Genomic DNA, 20,874 nt, shown 5'->3' with positions numbered 1-20,874 from the left:
AGCCGAAATGTGTTGGTTTGGATCGAGCAGTGATGGAATGGTGGTGACAGAGGCGATGTGAAAAGGTTCCTTTGTCTAGCCCAATGGTGGTGCAACAAGCTAAATATTCCATGCACAGCTGGGAATTGAAACTCCATGTGAGTACTCTTCTGGTTGATTAGCCAAATTTAAAAGGCGTCATGGCATCAGGCAACTGGAAGTATGTGGAGAGAAAGCCTCAGCAGATCATCAGGCAGCTGAAAATTATATTGATGAGTTCATCAAACTAATTGCTGATGAAAAGCTTTCATCTGAGCAAATGTACAATGCTGACGAGAAAGCACTGTTTTGGTGCTACGTACCGCGAAAGACATTAGCAGCAGCATAAGAAATGCAGCCAGCAGGTATTAAAGACGCCAAGGATAGGTTGACTGTGCTTGCTGCTGCAAATGCGGCTGGGACACAAGTGTAAGCTTATGGTCATTGGGAGAAGCCAGCGCCCAAGGGTTTGATAGTATTGCCAGTGCATTATTATGCCAATAAGAAAGCATGGGAAACCAGGTTAATCTTTCTGAACTGATTTGAGAAGAATTTTGTCCCTCATCCACATGTTCATTGCACGGAAGCTGACCTTGAGGAAAACTGCAAAATATACTTGCTGCTAGACAATTGCTCAGCACATCCCGATGCTGAGCTTTTGGTAAAGGATAATGTCCATGGAATCTACTTACCTCCAACTGTTACATCACTGATACAGCCAATGGACCAAGGAATTTTGAGATCGATGACGTGTCTGTACAAAAACGAGTTTATGAGGTGTTTGCTTAATGCTGTGATCACAGGCATAGGAATAAAAGCTTTCTCTATCAAGGACGCCATATGGGCAGCTTCAGATGCATGGAACTTGGTAACTGCAGACATCTTGGTCAATGCTTGGCATAACATCTGGCCATCAACTATGTTTGCTGACGATGATGCTCCTCAGGACTTTCAAGGCTTTCGTGTGTCCAGGGAGAAAGCAATGATTGCTCAACTTTTAGATTATGCAAGAGGGCTGACTTGCGAAGCTGCCCAAGAATTGAATGAGGATGATATCACAGAAGTCATGGACATAAGACAATGATGCTCCCATTGTGCATGCAGTGACAGATGAAGAAATCATGCAGAGGGTTTTGCACCCAGAAGCAAAAGATGAAAGCAGTGAGTATTATGATGATGCCTGTGATCAAGTCGAAAAAGTGCCGATTGACAAAGCAATCAATCTTTGTCAAGAATTAATTCACGCCTTAGAACAACGAAGCTTCATAAGTGAAGAAGAAATACTGCAGGTCTACAGAATTCGGGAAAGATTAGTGAAAGAAAAGCCCAAATTATTTAAACAAACAACAATATTAAATATCTTTCAAAAGATGTCGCAACAGAAGGCCCAAGACCTACAGCGCGCAACTACACCAATAATTTCCACATTTGATAATCCTATTGCTGGCCCATCATCAGCCTCAGACATCATAGCTGAGCCCTCTACCTCAAGCACAACCTCCAACCAGCTGTAATTGTTTATTTTTACCTTGTTTAATAAAAGCCTTAATTTACTGTTTTATATTTCATAACTTAACTGTTTTACAAATAAAAACCATTATATTTCATGCTTGAGTACTGTACATTTCTTTTCAAATTTGAAGATGCTAGCAAAAGATACAGTCCAGGAAGCTCATTAAGTACAGTTACAGAGTACTGTGTTGCAAAAACAAGAGAGGGAGGCTTATCATGCGTTGCGAAGAAGCGAGGACTACAAGTCCTGCGAGGAGAAGAACTACAAGGTGACGTCCAAAAACCGGAAATATCGCAACCTGGGCCCAGACATTTCCGGACTCGGGACGCGCTTCTGGCGTTCCGAAATCTGGAAATACCCGAACCTGGGCTCGGGTGTTTCCGGACTTCGGACATCAGAAACACGTTCCGAAGTCCAGAAAAACACAAAAACCGGCTCGGCCTCGGTCCCGAAGTTGCCGGATTCGGAACCCTCAACCTGTAATGGCAAACAGGGAAATAGCAGAGACTTTGAACAAATATTTTGTATCAGTCTTCACGGTAGAACACACTAAAAACATCCCAATAATTGATAATCAAGGGGCTATTGGGAGGGGGGGGGGGAAACTTAAAACAATAACTATCACTAGAGAAAAGTACTAGGCAAGCTAATGGGACTAAAGGTGGACAAGACACTGGACCTGATGGCCTGCATCCTAGGGTCTTAAAAGAAGTGGCTGCAGAGATAGTAGATGCATTGGTTGCAATCTACCAAAAGTCCCTGGATTCTGGAGAGGTCCCAGCAGATTGGAAAACTGCAAATGTAAAAACCTTATTTAAGAAAGGAGGGAGACAGAAAGCAGGAAATTATAGACCATTTAGCCTAACATCTGTCATTGGGAAAATGCTGGAGTCCATTATTAAGGAAATAGTAGCAGGACATTTAGAAAATCATAATACAGTCAAGCAGAGTCAGCATGGTTTTATGAAAGGGAAATCATCTTTGACAAATTTGCTGGAGTTCTTTGAGGATGTAATGAGCAGGGTGGATAAAAGGGGAACCAGATGTTATGTATTTGGATTTCCAGAAGGCATTCAATAAGTTGCCACATAAAAGGTTACTGCAGAAGATAAGAGCTCACAGGGTTGGGGGTAATATACTCACAGGAATAGAAGATTGGCTAACTAACAGAAAACAAGAGAGAGTCGGGATAATTGGGTCATTTTCAGGTTGGCAAAGTGTAACTAGTGGGGTGTCACAGGGATCAGTGTTGGGGTCTCAAATATTTACCATCTATATTAATGATTTGGATGAAGGGATCGAGTGTAATATAGCCAAATTTGCTGATGATACAAAGATGGATGGGAGAGCAAGTTGTGAGGAGGATGCAAAGAATCTGCAAAGGGATATAGATAGACTGTGAGTGGGCAAAAATTTGGCAGATGGAGCATAATGTGGGAAAATGTTAGGTATGAAAAATAAAAACATATTATTGAAATGGGGAGAGATTATAAAATGCTGAGGTACAGAGGGATCTGTGGGTCCTTGTACATGAAGCACAAAGAGTTAGCATGCAGACACAGCAAGTAATTAGGAAGGCAAATGGAATGTTGGCCTTTATTGCAAGAGGGTGGAGTATAAAAGTAGGGAAGTCCTGCTACAACTGTACAGGGCGTTGGTGAGACCACACCTGGAGTACTGCGTAGTTTTAGTTTCCTTATTTAAGGAAGGATCATTTTCATATGCAGTTCCTTGGAATCGAGGAAGACTTGCTTCCACTCTTAAAATGAGTTCTTAGGTGGCTGAACAGTCCAATACGAGAACCAGTCTCTATCACAGGTGGGACAGATAGTCGTTGAGGGAAGGGGTGGGTGGGACTGGTTTGCCGCACTCTCTTTCCGCTGCCTGCATGCTCTCGGCAATGAAACTCGAGATGCTCAGCGCCCTCCCGGATACACTTCCTCCACTTAGGGCAATCTTTGGCCAGGGACTCCCAGGTGTCAGTGGGAATGTTGCACTTTATCAGGGAGGCTTTGAGGGTGTCCTTGTAATGTTTCCTCTGCCCATCTTTGGCTCATTTGCCGTGATGGAGTTCTGAGTAGAGCACTTGCTTTGGGAGTCTCGTGTCTAGCATGCGAACAATGTGGCCTGCCCAGCGGAGCTGATCAAGTGTGAACAGTGCTTCAATGCTGGGTATGTTGGCCTGGTCGAGGACGCAGATGTTGGTGCGTCTATCCTCCCAAGGGATTTGTAGGATCTTGCGGAGGCATCGTTGGCGGTATTTCTCCAGCGACTTGAGGGGTCCACTGTATATGGTTCATGTCTCTGAGCCATACAGATATTACTACAGCCCTGTAGACCATGAGCTTGATGGCAGTTTTGAGGGAATGGTCTTCAAACACTCTTTTCCTCAGGCGGCCGAAGGCTGCACTGGCACACTGGAAACGGTGTTGAATCTCATTGTCAATGTCTGCTCTTGTTGATGAGACTCCTGAGGTATGGGAAATAGTCCACATTGCCCAGCGCTGCGCTGTGCATCTTGATGACTGGGGGGCAGTGCTGTGCAGCAAGGACAGGCTGGTGGAGGAACTTTGTCTTACGGATGTTTAGCGTGAGGCTAAATACGTTGACTATGTCCTGGAGTTCAGCCTCTATATGTGCGCAGACGCAGGTGTCGTCCGCGTACTGTAGCGCGACTACAGAGGTTGGGGTGGTCTTGGACCTGGCCTGGAGACGGCGAAGGTGATAGAGGTTCCCACTGGTTCTGTAGTTTAGTTCCACTCCTGCGGGGAGCTTGTTGACTGTGAGGTGGAACATGGCAGCAAGGAAGACTGAGAAGAGGGTTGGGGCGATGACACAGCCCTGTTTGACCCCGGTCCGGACGTGGATTGGGTCTATAATGGATCCGATGGCTTGCATGTCGTCGTGCAGCAGATGGAGGTTGGTGGTGAACTTTTGGGGGCATCCGAAATGGAGGACGACGCTCCATAGATCCTCGCGGTTGACAGTGTCAAAGGCCTTTGTAAGGTCGAAGGCGGCCATATATAAGGGCTGGCACTGCTCCCTGCATTTTTCCTGCAGCTGTCGCGCTGCAAAGATCATGTCCGCTGTGCCCCATAGGGGACGAAATCCACACTGGGTGGAGCTCCTCGGCCACAGGGAGAAGACGGTTGAGGAGGACTCTAGCGGCGACTTTCCCAGTGGCTGATAACTGGGAGATTTTCCTGTAGTTGCCGCAGTCAGACTTGTCCTCTTTTTTTAAAGATGGTCATGATCAATGCATCTCTGAGATCTCCCGGCATGTTCTCCTCCCTCCAGATGAGAGAGATGAGGTCATATATTCGCGCCAACAGTGCCTCTCCGCCATACTTCAGTGCCTCAGCAGGGATTCCATTCGCTCCCGTAGCCTTGTTGTTTTTAAGTAGTCTTATGGCTTTTTCTACCTCGTGCAGTGGCAGGAAGGATATACTTGCAGTTCAGAGAAGGTTCACGAGGTTGACTCCCGAGATGAAGGGGCTGGCTTATAAAGAAAGGTTGAGCAGGTTGGGCCTATGCTCATTGGAGTTTAGAAGAATCAGAGGTGATCTTATTGAAACGTATAAGAGGATGTTACCCCTCATGGGGGAATCTAGAACTAGGGGCATAGTTTCAGAATCAGGGGTCGCCCATTTAAACCGGAGACGAGGAGGAATTTCTTCCCTCAGAGCGTCGTGAATCTTTGGAACTTTCTACCCCAGAGAGCGGTAGAAGCTGGGTCATTGAACATATTTAAAGGTGGAGATAGACAGATTTTTGAATAAGAGAGTCAAGGGTTATGGGGAGCAGGCAGGGAAGTGGAGTTGAGGCGAAGATCAGATCAGGCATGATCTTACTGAATAGCGGGGCAGGCTCGAGGGGCCAAATGACCTACTCCTGCTGCTATTTCTTATGTCCTAAACACTCTGCCTTGAACGTTATACTAATTTCCATGCTCTGGATTAAGTCATGTCTCTAATTTCTCCAATCATAGTTTCCTGACTGCCACTACAGCCTCCAGTCCCAGCATCTTATTTCTAATGCTTCTAGCGTTCATTTATATCCATCTTATTATAGATTTTCATCCTCTCATGTTCCTGCACCTCTATCTATTCCTGGGTACTTGTTCACGTATGTCTTGCTGGGTTTGTGTGTCTATACTTACCTGTTGACTGTGTTCTACCTCATGATCTGTCAAATTTCCTCCCCACCTGCCCCTGCCCCCCACCTATATGGTTTAAATGATTTTCTATTGCAATCGCAATGACCCTTGCAAGTTTTTTTTTGTCACTACTTAGCTTAAGTGTAGCCCATCGTTCTCAATTCAAAAATAATCTTCTGAGCAAATGTGACAGCAAAACTATATCTTACTGCTCTTGTGGGACATTGCAATAGTAAACTGGCAGCACACTATGCTACTGTGTAAAGCAATCAAATCCTTTAAGCCTAAAAGTTGAATTTGTTTATACTTATAGCACAGTCTCAACTCCAAAATGAAATATGTTTGATATAAATCAAAGGGCGATTTATTGCTTTACTTTTATTGCGAAATCAAGGCAAAGGGCTAAGGACATTAAGGCAAGAATGAGAGTTGAATCAAGAAGTGGTGATTATATGTCGTCAAGCATGGGTTCTAAAACCATAAAGCCTGCAGGAGGAAGGATAGGCTAATGGAATGCAAGGAGTTCTACAGTTGAGATCCTGGGAGGATGGGGTTAAGAGTAGGAGACTTTCATGTGTGTTCACTTCAACATAGTAAGGAAACAGAAGAGGTATTTGCAGGTTAGAAGAGCTAAAACAATTGAGAAACATGGAGAACAGTAGTATCAATAAAACAGGTGTGAAAAGTTGTAACAGAAAGATAGAAGTTAAAGCCCAGATGTTAGATGGGTCACCTCAGTTAAACTTTTTAACTCCTAACATTTATTTCACCCTTAAGAGTACAAAATAAAGTTAAGATTCCTCCTTCTAATTCTAAAAGGAGAAAGAATGTTAAAAAAAACAAGCCTGAAGGCTCTGTGTCTCAATGTGAGGAGCATTCGTAATAAGATGGATGAATTAACTGCGCAGATAGCCATTAATGGATATGATGTAATTGGGATTACGGAGACATGGCTCCAGGGCGACCAAGTCTGGGAACTCAATGTCCAGGGGTATTCAATATTCAGGAAGGATGGACAGAAAGGAAAAGGAGATCGGGTAGCGTTGCTGGTTAAAGAGGAGATTAACGCAATAGTAAGGAAGGACATTAGCTTGAATGATGTGGAATCTGTATTCGTAGAGCTGCGGAACACCAAAGGGCAGAAAACGCTAGTGGGAGTTGTGTACAGACCACCAAATAGTAGTAGTGAGGTTGGGGATGGCATCAAACAGGAAATTAGGAATGCGTGCAATAAAGGTTCAGCACTTATCATGGGTGACTTTAATATACATATAGATTGGGATAACCAAACTGGTAGCAATATGGTGGAGGAGGATTTCCTAGAGTGCTTAAGGGGTGGTTTTCTAGATCAATATGTCGAGGAACCAACTAGAGAGCTGGCCATCCTAGACTGGGTGTTGTGCAATGAGAAGGGATTAATTAGCAATCTTGTTGTGCGAGGCCCCATGGGGAAAAGTGACCATAATATGGTAGAAGTGACCAAATATGGTATAAGATGGAGAGTGACACAGTTAAGTCAGAGACTTAGAGAGTAGTTAACCTGTGGAATTCTCTACCGCAGAGAGTTGTTGATGCCAGTTCATTGGATATATTCAAGAGGGAGTTAGATATGGCCTTTACGGCTAAAGGGATCAAGGGGTATGGAGAGAAAGCAGGAAAGGGGTACTGAGGTGAATGATCAGCCATGATCTTATTGAATGGTGGTGCAGGCTCGAAGGGCTGAATGGCCTACTCCGGCACTTATTTTCTATGTTACTATGTTTTACTAGGGTCCTGAACTTAAAGAAAGGTAACTTTGATTGTATGAGATGTGAATTAGCTAGGATAGACTGGCGAATGATACTTAAAGGGTTGACGGTGGATAGACAGTGGCAGACATTTAAAGATCACATGGATGAACTTCAACAATTGGACATCCCTGTCTGGTGTAAAAAATAAAACGAGGATGGTGGCTCAACCATGGCTAACAAGGGAAATTAGGGATAGTGTTAAATCCAAGGAAGAGGCATATAAATTGGCCAGAAAAAGCAGCAAATCTGAGGACTGGGAGAAATTTAGAATTCAGCAGAGGAGGACAAAGGGTTTAATTAGGAGGGGGGAAATAGAGTATGAGAGTAAGTTTGCAGGGAACATAAAAACTGACTGCAAAAGCTTCTATAGATATGTGAGGAGAAAAAAAATTAGTGAAGACAAATGTAGGTCCCTTGCAGTCAGAATCAGGTGAATTTATAATGGGGAATAAAGAAATGGCAGACCAATTGAACAAATACTTTGGTTCTGTCTTCACTAAGGAAGACACAGATAACCTTCCGGAAATACTAGGGGACCGAGGGTCTAGCGAGAAGGAGGAACTGAAGGAAATCCTTATTAGTCAGGAAATTGTGTAAGGGAAATTGATGGGATTGAAGGCTGATAAATTCCCAGGGCCTGATAGTCTGCATCCTAGAGTACCTAAGGAAGTGGCCCTAGAAATAGTGGATGCATTGGTGGTCATTTACCAACATTCTATAGACTCTGGATCAGTTCCTAGGGATTGGAGGGTAGCTAATGTAACACCACTTTTTAAAAAAGGAGGGAGAGAGAAAACAGGGAATTATAGACCGGTTAGCCTGACATCGGTAGTGGGTAAAATGTTGGAATCAATTATTAAAGATGTAATAGCAGTGCATTTGGAAAGCAGTGACAAGATCGGTCCAAATCAGCATGGGTTTATGAAAGGGAAATCATGCTCGACAAATCTTCTCGAATTTTTTGAGGATGTAAGTGGTAGAGTGGACAAGGGAGAACCAGCGGATGTGGTGTATTTGGACTTTCAAAAGGCTTTTGACAAGGTCCCACACAAGAGATTAATGTGCAAAATTAAACATATGGTATTGGGGGTAATGTATTGACATGGATAGAGAACTGGTTGGCAGACAGGAAGCAAAGAATAGGAATAAACGGGTCCTTTTCAGAATGGCAGACAGTGACTAGTGGGGTACTGCAAGGTTCAGTGCTGGGACCCCAGCTATTTACAATATACATCAATGATTTAGATGAAGGAATTGAATGTAATATCTCCAAGTTTGCAGATGACACTAAACTGGGTGGCAGAGTGAGCTGTGAGGAGGATGCTAAGAGGCTGCAGGGTGATTTGGACAGGTTAGATGTGTGGGCAAATGCATGGCAGATGCAGTATAATGTAGATAAATGTGAGGTTGTCCACTTTGGTATCAAAAACAGGAAGGTAGAGTATTATCTGAATGGTGACAGATTAGGAAAAAGCGAGATGCAACGAGACCTGGGTGTCATGGTACATCAGTCATTGAAAGTTGGCACAGCAGGCGGTGAAGAAGGCAAATGGCATGTTGGCCCTCATAGCGAGAGGATTTGAGTATTGGAAAGTCTTACTGCAGTTGTACAAGGCCTTGGTGAGGCCACACCTTGAATATTGTATAAAGTTTTGGTCTCCTAATCTGAAGGAGGACATTCTTGTTATTGAGGGAGTGCAGCGAAGGTTCACCTGACTGATTCCCAGGATGGCAAGACTGACATATGAAGAAAGACTGGATCGACTAAACTTATATTCACTGAATTTAAAAGAATGAGAGAGGATCTCACTCAGAGAAACATATAAAATTCTGACGGGATTGGACAAGTTAGATGCAGGAAGAATGTTCCCTATGTTGAGGAAGTCCAGAACCAGAGGTCACAGTCTAAGGATAAGGGGTAAGCCATTTAGGACTGAGATGAGGAGAAACTTCTTCACTCAGAGAATTGTGAACCTGTGGAATTCTCTACCACAGAAAGTTGTTGAGGCCAGTTCATTAGATATAATCAAAAGGGAGTTAGATGTGGCCCTTACGGCTAAAGGGATCAAGGGGTATGGAGAGAAAGCAGGAATGGGGTACTGAAGTTGCATGATCAGCCATGATCATATTGAATGGTGGTGCAGGCTCGTAGGGCTAAATGGCCGACTCCTGCACCTATTTTCTATGTTTCTTTCTCCAAGATAAGGGAGCAATATTCAAGGCTTGGATGGGTTTAAACTTGAATCAGAGTTAAGATTTGTTGAGGGAAAAGTGTTCAGTATGAAAGGGGAAACAGATTTTGGAGACAGCTTTAGCAATGTTGGAAATGTGGGAATTCCATTTAGGATCAAGAGAGGTAATGAAATAAAGAATTTCAAAGGATTAGTGGTGGCGCTCTGAAAGCCCAGAGGAAACATCAGTTTGTTAGACTTGAAAAACACAAAGAACCTGAAAATTGAAAGAAATACGATTCTCACTGGCCCAAAAAGCCTGAAAAGATAAAGATGTGATTTAGCTATTGTACTGCAGGCATGCAATCTGAAGGAATTTATTGAATATGGAGTGGGATTACCAGTAAGGAGTGAATAGGGTTAGATGAGTGCACTTATATAATTTACCAGTGGGAGACAAGACAGAGCTATTTCAAGATTTGGCTCTTTTTTCTGGAAGTAACAATTTTGCCCAGGATTCCAGAGACAATTAAGCACAATCATATGATAGGCTTCATTATTATGCCAAAGTCTAAATTAGAAGACAGTTAACTTGACTGTACTACACTAAACAAAACCCGTTGTCAGATTTCAAATAACTTGGGCTGCAGTTACAGTCAATTTCACTCATGAATACTTTTCATAAATATTCCAAAACCATTTTCTATGCCCTCTTGAGCATTCCTGATTATAACTGCCTTCAGCTGCCTAGGCCCCAAGCTCTGGAACGCCCTCCTTAAACTTCTCTGCCTCTCTTTCCTCCTTTAAGATACTCCTTAAAACCTCTCTCTTCGACCAAGCATTTGCTGTAATTTCTTACGTGGCTCAGTGTCAAATTTATTTGTTTTGTCTTATTACACTCATGTGAAGTGCCTTGTGACGTTTTACTACATTAAAGGCGCTATATAAATACAAATTGTTGTTGTTGTGTGTACATTCCATTTTCATTCCTTTTAACAGAATCCAAGATTAAATTGCTCAGTTAAGTGAGAATTTTGCCCTGTAACACATTTGGCCATGCTTATATCCCAAATTTGACACGACATTTTCCAGTTCTGCAATATACCAATCGACAGCAAGGGTAAATTAGGAAATCTTTTACACTTCTACATGTTGAAGAATCCAATAAATTGTACAATAGGAAATTAATGTTTCACTGCAAACATGTAATAAGCTACAAAAATGTGAAAAGAGGTCAGTTGGAAATTACTTTAAACAGTAACTGTTAAAACAGAGACATATCTAAATACTCTTATACCTAAACAATGGCATGTCAATAGTTCTGTAACACATTAGCACCTGAATACTACTCAGATTTGATCCTTACTCCCTCAGTACCTATTACAACTTTACTTGCGTGCATACAGCAGAACAGGTTCTTGTCATTAACATTTTATAGAATTGCATTATACTATAAATCTAATTGATTATATGGCATTACTATATACTCAGTTCAGCTCTTAATGGTTTCCAACAAATTCTCACTTACCTGATTCTTCGTTAACAGAGCCAGAGGTTGTTGGGTGGCAACATCAACATTATAATTTTGATCGGTTACATCATTTCCATTTGTGCTATCTTCTTCTCTACTACAATCATCGGACTGTTCAAAATCATCAGTGTCTTGGTCCATTTCCTCTTCACCATCCTCTTGTTCTTCCTCTTTGTTCTCTTCCTTGGCCTCTGCCGTGACTCGGTTGTTGTTTTCTTCTTCGTCTGCTGCAGCAACTTGGGCCTCATCACTGGTGCTGCTGCTTGCCTCAGCTCCACTGCCATCAGCAATCCTTACACAATGCCTGTCTCGCTCCTCCACTACTCTGTTCATTTGCTCATCCTCCCCATGACTCAATGAGGCATTACCTCGGAGGGATCCTCCAGTTCTGCGCCTCTTGCTGCCCCCAGACAGCAATTCTTGGTTCATTTCCAACAGCCAGCTTGCTACTTCCTGAACCTTTGCTAGATTGGTAGATGATGTACACGTTGTAGCAGCCTGAGTACAGAGGAGATAAGATTATTTAGAAAAATATATATTTTACATTCCAGTATCACATTTGTAAAAGTTTTCAACCAAGCTATTGAATGGTTTTAGGTTGATGTAATTTAAAATTAAGGCAACTGCTTTGTATACTACAAAAACAGCGATGTGTATGCAAATTTTGCTCCGATTATTTGCCAAAATGTTTGGTGAAAATCAATTATGATTCAAGATTTTAATCATACAAGTACATTAATGAGCTAGACACAGGAATAAAGGCAAGTACAATTCAAATGACAAAACACTATCTTTTTTTATAGCACAAAACAAATAAAACATTTGTGAGCTATGCAAAGACATGGGGCCAGAGAAAATCCTACTAGCTAATAGGGAAGGCAGATAATTGGAGTCCACATAGTGGCGATCCCACAGTATTTGCCAAATAAATTCAGTTCTGGCAGAACAATTGTTTATAGAAATAACTTAATAGCAAAGTCTGCCTCAAAGGACTTACCTTAAATTATATTTCACAACAAAAATTAAAATATTATGGAACAAATTATGTTCTGTGTACAAACATTTCAATTATATCTTTCCATGTAAATGACCAAAAAGCAGATGCCTGAATAGAACAGAACAGAATTAATGGCTAGCCCGCCCAAAAAGGTTTTATTCACAGTTGTCATTTTCTTTCTACAATGTTGACCCCCTTCCACTCCAGGCACCAACTTGTTCCACAGGTGGCGATTGTCCTCCAGTACCTCACCAAGTGGCCAGTTTTCTTGGCTTGAACCACAACAGCAAGTACTGGTGGGCTATCCAAATTTGGAAAACATCACAAGTCACACCTGATCCTGTCCTCCCCAGACACCCGCAAGTACTTCTAGCAGGGGGTCTCAGCTTAATGATAAGGAGTGGCAGCCAGGTCAATTTTTCCTTCCCTAACCTCATTGCACTGTGGCTAATTATAACTATCCCCCGCTAACTCCAATCTTGGATCTTCCTGGTTTGTATAGCTTAAGATACAGGGACTTTACACCCCCCCCCCCCACTCCCGACCCCGACCCACCCCACCCCCCGCACCGCGCCCCCACCCCACCCCGAGCAATCAGAGGAGCTAGCTAGAACTGTCATTTTTGAAAATGATTTTCAAAATGGTGAATCAGAATACTAACTTTTTTTTGGTTTCAATGGAAAGATGTCATCAGATTTCAGTTTATGTAAATATTAAAATATTAACCCTTTATTGGAAACAAAAATGTATCATCTGATGTGGTAACTCACTGTTCAATTCCCTATGAAACTAAAAACCTCTCATGCATGAAGCAAATTGTAAACATTTCATTCCAATAATTCTACATACCCGACAGAAAGCCTCTGTACAACCTGAGAAGGGAAGTGTCAATATCTGCTACACAGTGTCACTTTCCACCACATTAATAATTAAGATATCTGAATGTCGAGTGCAGCACCTGGGAACAGCAAGGGTAAGGATTCAAAGCTTACCGTATTTACCTCAATCAAATCACTATGGCGTTACACAAAGCAGTATTGCACATTTGACCACTTTATGTACGTACAGAACAGCTCTCCTGCAACCCCCAAGTAAATGAACCATTCACTAGGTAGATGCAAATTATAGTCATCAGGATATTAAATTTACATACCACAGGTGAAGCTCTATTCTATGAAAGCATTTTAGTACAAATTCAGAAGCTGTTTAACCAATTGTTTTTCCAAATAAGACAAGTGTAGAGGAATATAGAAAGTTAAGAGGCAAAATTAAAAAGGATATTAAGAATGCTAAGAGAGAGCACGAAAAATTTTTGGCCAGTAAAATTAAGGAAAATCCTAAAATGTTCTATAAATATATTAAGAGTAAGAGGGTAACTAAAGAAAGGGTAGGGCCTATTAGAGACCTTGAGGGTAATCTTTGTGTGGAGGCGGAAGATGTTGGTAGGGTTCATAACAAATACTTTGCATTTGTTTTCACAAAGGAGGAGGAGTTTGATATTCTGGATGAAACAAATATAGTGAGGGGAAGTTTAGCAGCTTTGAAAGTAGATAAGTCCCCAGGCCCGGTTGAAACGCATCCCAGGCTGTTGTGCGAAGTAAAGGAGGAAATAGCAGAGGCCTTGACCATTATTTTCCAGTCCTCTTTGGATCTGGGCATGATGCCGGAGGATTGGAGGACTGCTAATGTAGTATCCTTGTTTAAGAAGGGAGAAAGGGATAGGCCGAGTAATTACAGGCTGTCAGTCTAACCTCAGTAGTGGGAATATTATTAGTGGGAAAAAATCCTGAAAGACAGGATAAATCTGCATTTGGAAAGGCAAGGATTAATTAGGGACCGTCAGCATGGATTTGTTAAGGGAAGATAGTGTTTGACTAACCTGATTGAATTTTTTGAGGAGGTAACTAAGAGGGTCGATGAGGGTAGTGCGTACGATGTAGTCTATATGGACTTTAGCAAGGCTTTTGATGAGGTCCCACATGGTAGACTGGTCATGAAGGTTAAAGCCCATGGGATACAGGGCAAAGTGGCAAGTTGGATCCAAAATTGGCTTGGAGGTAGGAAACAAAGGGTAATGATTGATGGATGTTTTCATGACTGGAAGGATGTTTCTAGTGGGGTTCCGCAGGGCTCAGTACTGGGTCCCTTGCTTTTTGTGGTATATATCAACGATTTAGATTTGAATATAGGGAGTATGATTAAGAAGTTTGCAGATGACACTAAAATTGGCTGTGTGGTTGATAATGAAGAGGAAAGTCATAGGCTGCAGGAGGATATCAATCTACTGGTCAGGTGGGCAGAGCAGTGGCAAATGGAATTTAATTCAGAGAAGTGTGAGGTGATGTACTTTGGGAGGGCTAATGAGGAAAAGGTATCCACATTAAGCGGTAGGCCACTTAATAGTGTAGATGAACAAAGGGACCTTGGAGTGCTTGTCCACAGGTCCCTGAAAGTAGTAGGCCAGGTGGATAAGGTGGTTAAGACATACGGAATGCTTGCCTTTATTGGCCGAGGCATAGACTATAAGAGCAGGGAGGTTATGCTTAAATTGTATAATACTGTGGTTAGGCCACAGCTGGAGTACTGCGTGCAGTTCTGGTCGCCGTATTATAGGAAGGACATGATTGCACTAGAGAGGGTGCAGAGGAGATTTACTAGGATACTGCCTGGAATGGAGAATCTTAGTTATGAGGACAGATTGGATAGGCTGGGTTTGTTCTTATTGGAACAGAGAAGGTTGAGAAGAGACCTCATTGAGGTGTACAAAATATTGAGGGGCCTGGACATAGTGGATAGTAAGGGTCTATTGGTGGAGGGGTCTATTACGAGGGGGCATTGTTTTAAGGTGGTTGGTGAAAGGTTTAGAGGGGATTTGAGGTGGGTTCCTTCTTTACGCAGAAGGTTGTGAGGATCTGGAACTCGCTGCTTGGAAGAGTGGTGGATGCAGAAACCCTCACCGCTAAGAGATGGTTGGATGAGCAATTAAAGTGCCGTAACCTGCAGGGTTACGGACCTAGAGCTAGTAATTAGGATTAGACTGGATGACCTTTTGTTGGACGGCGCAGATATAATGGTAAGTACTGCAGGGAATAGAATACGGCCAAGGTGATCTCCTGGACTAGTGTCGATTGTCTGGATGGGTCAGAGAGGAATTTTCCCAGATTTTTTCTCCCTAAGTTGGCCTGGGTTTTTAATCTGGTTTTTGACTCTCCCAGGAGATCACATGGCTCCGGTTGGGGTGGAATGTAGATGTTTTCAGTATAAGGGGTGTCGCAGATGTGTGAGGAGGACTAGTTGGGCTGGGTGCTCTTTGCCTTTCCGTCATTGTTCATAGGTTTATATGTAACCTTTTGGGCTGCTGACCAAGGGCCGTGAGGCTCTTTGTCGGCCGCGCAGACACGATGGGCCGAAATGGCCTCCTTCTGCGCTGTATATTTCTATATTTCTAAATTATGGCTTTAGAATGTGTGTTATCCCACATAGGAAAAAGTGGGCTAACCAACTCCCTCTGACTGTGGTTTACAGAATACAGATTTATGGTGAACTCATGTTTTATTAACACACTAGCTTACAAAAGTCACTAGTTAGTTAGATGGAGGCAGCCTGAAAACACAATTGTGATTCACCTGGGGATGGGTCCAATGAAATAGTGGTACTAGCCCAGGGCAAGATAAATGTGCAATTTAACTTGTCAGCGAGAAAAATGAAGCTATCCATCATGGCAAGCTTATTATACCGATAGGAAACTATGCTGTTAGGTTCTGAAATTAAATCTTTTCCTTCTTGTCAAGTGTGTTCAGTTTCCTATTTACAATCATCTTATCTGCCACAAAATCCAGCATTTTGTGCAAGTTGCATTATGTCTTTTATTTATGCTAATGAGATATTTTCCCTCATATTTACAAGATTGAAAAAATGAATAATTTCAAATTTTTAATGAACTAGATTAACATTTCTAGCCTTGAATGCCACACACAAGTCATAGATACATCTTGATAATGCCTAATGAATCATTTACTTCTAGTACAACTGATAAAGCAAGTTATTACTTTTCAGAAAATTTCTACAAATCTCAACAATTTTCCTTGAAGAATTTATCAAAAAACTAAATGCTTGAAGGGAAACAGCAAAAAGATTAAGATCTTGATGGACAGTATACACAAGACAGCAGAACTCTTAAATGTCAGATATTCTACTCACAATCTGCTTTGTTCCAACAAAAAAAAGTTTTTCAAGACCATTTCTGCATTTCCAATTTAGCCTTAGCTCAGGAACACCATCTAAATACAAACAAGAGCTTATTTTTACCTCAATCAACACATGAAATTAGTTATATGCAATAAGCCGAAATAAAGTAGGAACATCGTTGTATGTGTTTTTACGATTTCAGTTTAAGATCCATTATGACACACCTGAGATAACATTTTTGTTACACAAAGTATAAAAACAAAGAAGTATTACAGCTTGTACTAGTTATACTAATTTCTCTACCCCGCTTTGCATAAGGTTCAACTTTATTTTCTAACTATCTGTACTGTAATTAAGTGTTTCTGGCAGTTTAACCTGTACAAATTCCTATCAATATACAACACTCCACATCTATGCACATTGTTAAAATGGCACAAAACATTAGAAACATTCACTGGATGAAAAGACAGACTGCTGATTTTATTCAAACTGTTTCAAATACAGTATTTTGTGCATCCCAAAATTCTCTGAGCATTTAAAAAAAATATTTGCCAATGGCATGGTACTAAAAACTTTCCTATCAAGCATCTACAAATCAGAAGCTAATGTTCCTCATGACAGACCCTGGCTTTAGTGAATAATGTCCAATACAAATTGCAAATGAGACAAAAGGGGATCAGTTATTAGCCAAGGAATGTATTAAATATAATGTATACAAAACACACACATACAGAAAGAAAAAAGAGCAGCACCTCCTATAAACCACAGTCAGCTCTAGGCTCAATAATTAACTTGTGAATGAATATACTTTCCAACCTATACAGTATCAGCATTCTGCAGGGAGAGAAGTTTAACTGAGAGGTTACCTGTACACTCCAATTAATAACAAAGACTAACCAAGCTCAGCTACCCTTCCCAGTAGGCACAAAGACTTGTGCAATCTTCTTTCACTCAATGTAGAAAAGGATCATTAGACTTCCTTTTCCTAACCTTTGGAAGCTCCTCACTGAGAAGACGATTGGCCACATCTAAACCCCTAGAAGCATCTAGATCAGCAAAGAAGCAACCTGTCTCAGTGCATTTTAACAGACACTGCATCTCGCTCAGTGTAACTGACTAACAGTGTCTACACAGCATGCATTTCACCACATGAAGCAACAGACAGGTTATCTTATCACAACTAAAACCTCATTTGTGTGCTGTATGAAATATTTATCAATGCAGCAGTTCTTACTGAACCGGATATTTCAACCAGGAAGAAAATATCAATACTTCTAGTGCAGGACGTCAAATATTTGTTTTGCATGCACAGAAGGGCTGCATATGCTGTTTTAGGAAAAAACAAATAGCTGTGTGAAATATGCACGTATTGTAAATACACACTTGACATAAGTAAAAGTGTGGATTGTAGCAGAAATTTTGTCTGGTTTATGCCTATTATAAGTCACACAGATAATTCTTTAGGGAGTCATAAACAGTAGAAAATTGGACACAGCCAACCACTCTGCAAACATTGAGACCTTCATAAAAAGAAATCTTGTACTTAGGCCCCTTATAAGAGGACTTCAATTTCTGTAGCAGTATTCTTCATGTTAAAACATCAAGATTAACTCTTCCTTTTAAGACTTTGGGAACACCTTCCCCTACATTACAAGTGTGACTACACTTAAAAAAAAAATTAATTGGCTGTAAAGTGCTTTGGGACATCTTGAGGTCATGAAAGATGCTATATAAATGCAAGTCTTTTTACATTGTGAATTTCATATTTTTGACAGACTAGCATAAAGACAGATTAGTTGCAATTACCTTGAGTATTAAGATAGAAGTATACAAGATATAAAAAGAGTATTAAGGATGACCAATCCCTCTACACCTCCATCCCCCACCAGGACGGCCTGAGGGCACTCCACTTCTTCCTTGAACAGAGGCCCAACCAGTCCCCATCCACCACTATCCTCCTCCGCCTGGCTGAACTTTGACTCCACTTACTTCCTCCAAATAAAAAGTGTTGCTATGGGAACTCACCTGGGTCCTAGCAATGTCTGCCTTTTCATGGGATATGTGGAACATTCTTTGTTCCAGTCCTACTCGGGTCCTCTCCCTCACCTATTTTTCCAGTACAATGACGACTGTATTAGTGCAATGTTCTGCTCTCACCTGAACTAGAAAATGTCATCAACTTTGCTTCTAATTTCCACCCTTCCCTCACCTTCACATAATCCATCTTAGACCCTTCCCTTCCTCAACTTCTCGGTCTCCATTGCTGGGGATAGGCTGTTGACCAACATCCATAATAAGCCCACTGCCTCCCACAACTACCTTCACTACACTTCCTCCCACCCCGTTTCCTGGAAGGACTCTATCCCATTCTCCCAGTTTCTCTGTCTCCTTCGCATCTGTCCTGATGCCACTTTCCATACTAGTACTTCCAATATGTCTTAATTTTTCCTCAACCGAGGATTCCCGTTGACTGTGGTTGACCTGGGTTTCAAATGTTCCATTTCCTGCACTTCTACTCTCACCCCTTCCATTCCCTCCCAGAACCACGATAGAGTATCCCTTGTCCTCAACTTTCACCCCATCAGCGTGATCCCTCCCTTTTCAGCATTCCAAAGGAACTGGTCCCTCCACAACACCCAGGTCCACTCCTCAATCACCCCCACAACCCCTCCCTTTCCTATGGCACCTTCCCATGCAAGAACAGGAGATGCAACACCTGCCCTTTTACCACCTCCCTTTACACTGTCCAGGCTCCCACATACTCCTTCAAGATGAAACAGCTGATCACGATGTGGTCTCCTCCACTTTGGGGAGAAACAAAAAAAAACCTTAAAAAAACCCACAAAAACATTCCTAAAACATTGCCCACACCACAACATAAATCGCAAAAATAATTGAAGAAAAAAACAATCACACTTACCTTAGGAGTCCATTACTTACCTCTCCGCAATCGGTATCGTTGGACCGCTGATTTCCCAGGCGTTCACTGTGGGGCGTGCTACGGGGCAAACAGGTCGGGCTGAAGTCAAAACCCGTGGCGGTGTTGCAACCAGAGGCGTTGCACACCGGCGCAACTGTTCTGGGCGGTGCTGCCCCGCGGCGCCGCAAAACCGGAACGAGGAACCCCGCGGGGGGCTGACAGCCCGCCCAGAAGACCTCATCGCCATCATTGCCGCTGCTCTGGGCAAAAAGCAGAGCGCATAAGACCCAAAAATCTGCCCTATCTTTCCATTCGGCACATTACAGTCTTCTGGACACACCATCGAGTTCAACAATTTCCAATCATAACCTCTGCCCCCATTTTTTCAGGTGGCAGCTGTTTGATGATTCTGCTATTTCCATTTACACCTCTTCTAGACCCATCTTTTGTTTCTTTATTGTCCCATAACCATTTCCTTTTGCCTAGTACTATCATACCTTTTGTCATTTAATCTCTCCCTTACACCCAATCACATACCTTCCCTTTAGTTCTTTCCTCTCCTCCCCCCTTTCCCTGCCTCCGCACTTGCTTAAAACCTGTTACATCTCTAACTCTTTCCAGTTCTGATGAAATGTCATCGACCTGAAACATTAACTCATTTCTATCTCCACAGATGCTGCCTGACCTGCTGAGTATTTCCAGTATTTTTTGTTTTTATTTCAGATTTCCAGCATCTACAGTGTTTTGCTTTTGTATTAAGATACTGCACTGGATTTTGAACGATATGCTGCTCAGCACACAACTTGGGTTGGCTTCATTACTCAGCATATGCAACTTTTTCTGAATGCCTCTCTATGAGGTTCAGGAGGCTGGGGGAGGAGAAATGCACTTTTACTGTAGATTCTTTTTCAGACTCGGGTGAACAACAAATGGCTAACACAGAGAGTCTAAGGCTAAAGACTTAACATGAGGCAGGACGTGTGGTAACTCCGAATCAATAGTTAGTATGAGCTATAGCACTTGCCTTGTGCCTTTTTAATCTCTCCTTTTTTTCCAAAATAGGAATGTAATGCTATTGAAGTGACAAAACAACACCCTCCATAACAAATTAATACTTTTTCAGATCACTTAAAAGTAAAAATCAGATCTTGTAAAATGTTGAGAGTCATATGATTACAGCCAATGAAAACAGCTAGAACTGAAAAAATCCCAATATATTGTGAATGACAAACATCTTTAAGCACAAGAGAATTTAAAGAAGAAATGTCTTCTGTTAAAAATCATGCTACTACTAATAATGTTAAAAGCACTCAAGGAAATATATGTCTCAGCAGACTGAGACAAAACCTACTGAATACAATTAGCAGCGTATGTTTTGATAGGTGCTGAAATGTCGTAGCTTAGCACTCGCAGCTCCACATGTAAAAGAAACAATACAAGAACAGAGGGTGTAATGAGAAGGCCTGTCATATGAAAGTATATTTTTGACAAAAAAAGTATATCTTAAAAAAGCCTTTATAGAGTCATATTCTCAAGTAATTAATTGATTGTAAAATGCTTTGGGATGTTCTGTAAACATGATAAGCGACC

At 41.8% G+C, this 20,874-nt stretch overlaps 1 protein-coding gene across 6 annotated transcripts in view; it reads right to left on the bottom strand.

The window, feature by feature from the left end:
* Positions 1 to 20,874, bottom strand: part of fbxw7 (F-box and WD repeat domain containing 7) — a 603,096-nt gene that overhangs the window by 309,907 nt on the left and 272,315 nt on the right. For 5 of the 6 annotated variants that reach the window (XM_070871441.1, XM_070871439.1, XM_070871442.1 and 2 more), the window contains one exon: positions 11,177 to 11,677. In XM_070871441.1, the coding sequence (XP_070727542.1) occupies positions 11,177 to 11,608 (432 nt within the window). In that variant the 5' untranslated portion in view covers positions 11,609 to 11,677. Of the gene's footprint in view, positions 1 to 11,176; positions 11,678 to 16,376; positions 16,457 to 20,874 lie in introns of those variants that run through there. The other variant, XM_070871443.1, reaches the window with a different exon arrangement.

The sequence above is a fragment of the Pristiophorus japonicus genome, chromosome 2 (assembly GCF_044704955.1).
Source record: "Pristiophorus japonicus isolate sPriJap1 chromosome 2, sPriJap1.hap1, whole genome shotgun sequence".
NCBI classification, from domain to species: Eukaryota; Metazoa; Chordata; class Chondrichthyes; family Pristiophoridae; genus Pristiophorus; species Pristiophorus japonicus.
This window is presented reverse-complemented; position numbering and strand designations above follow the sequence as displayed.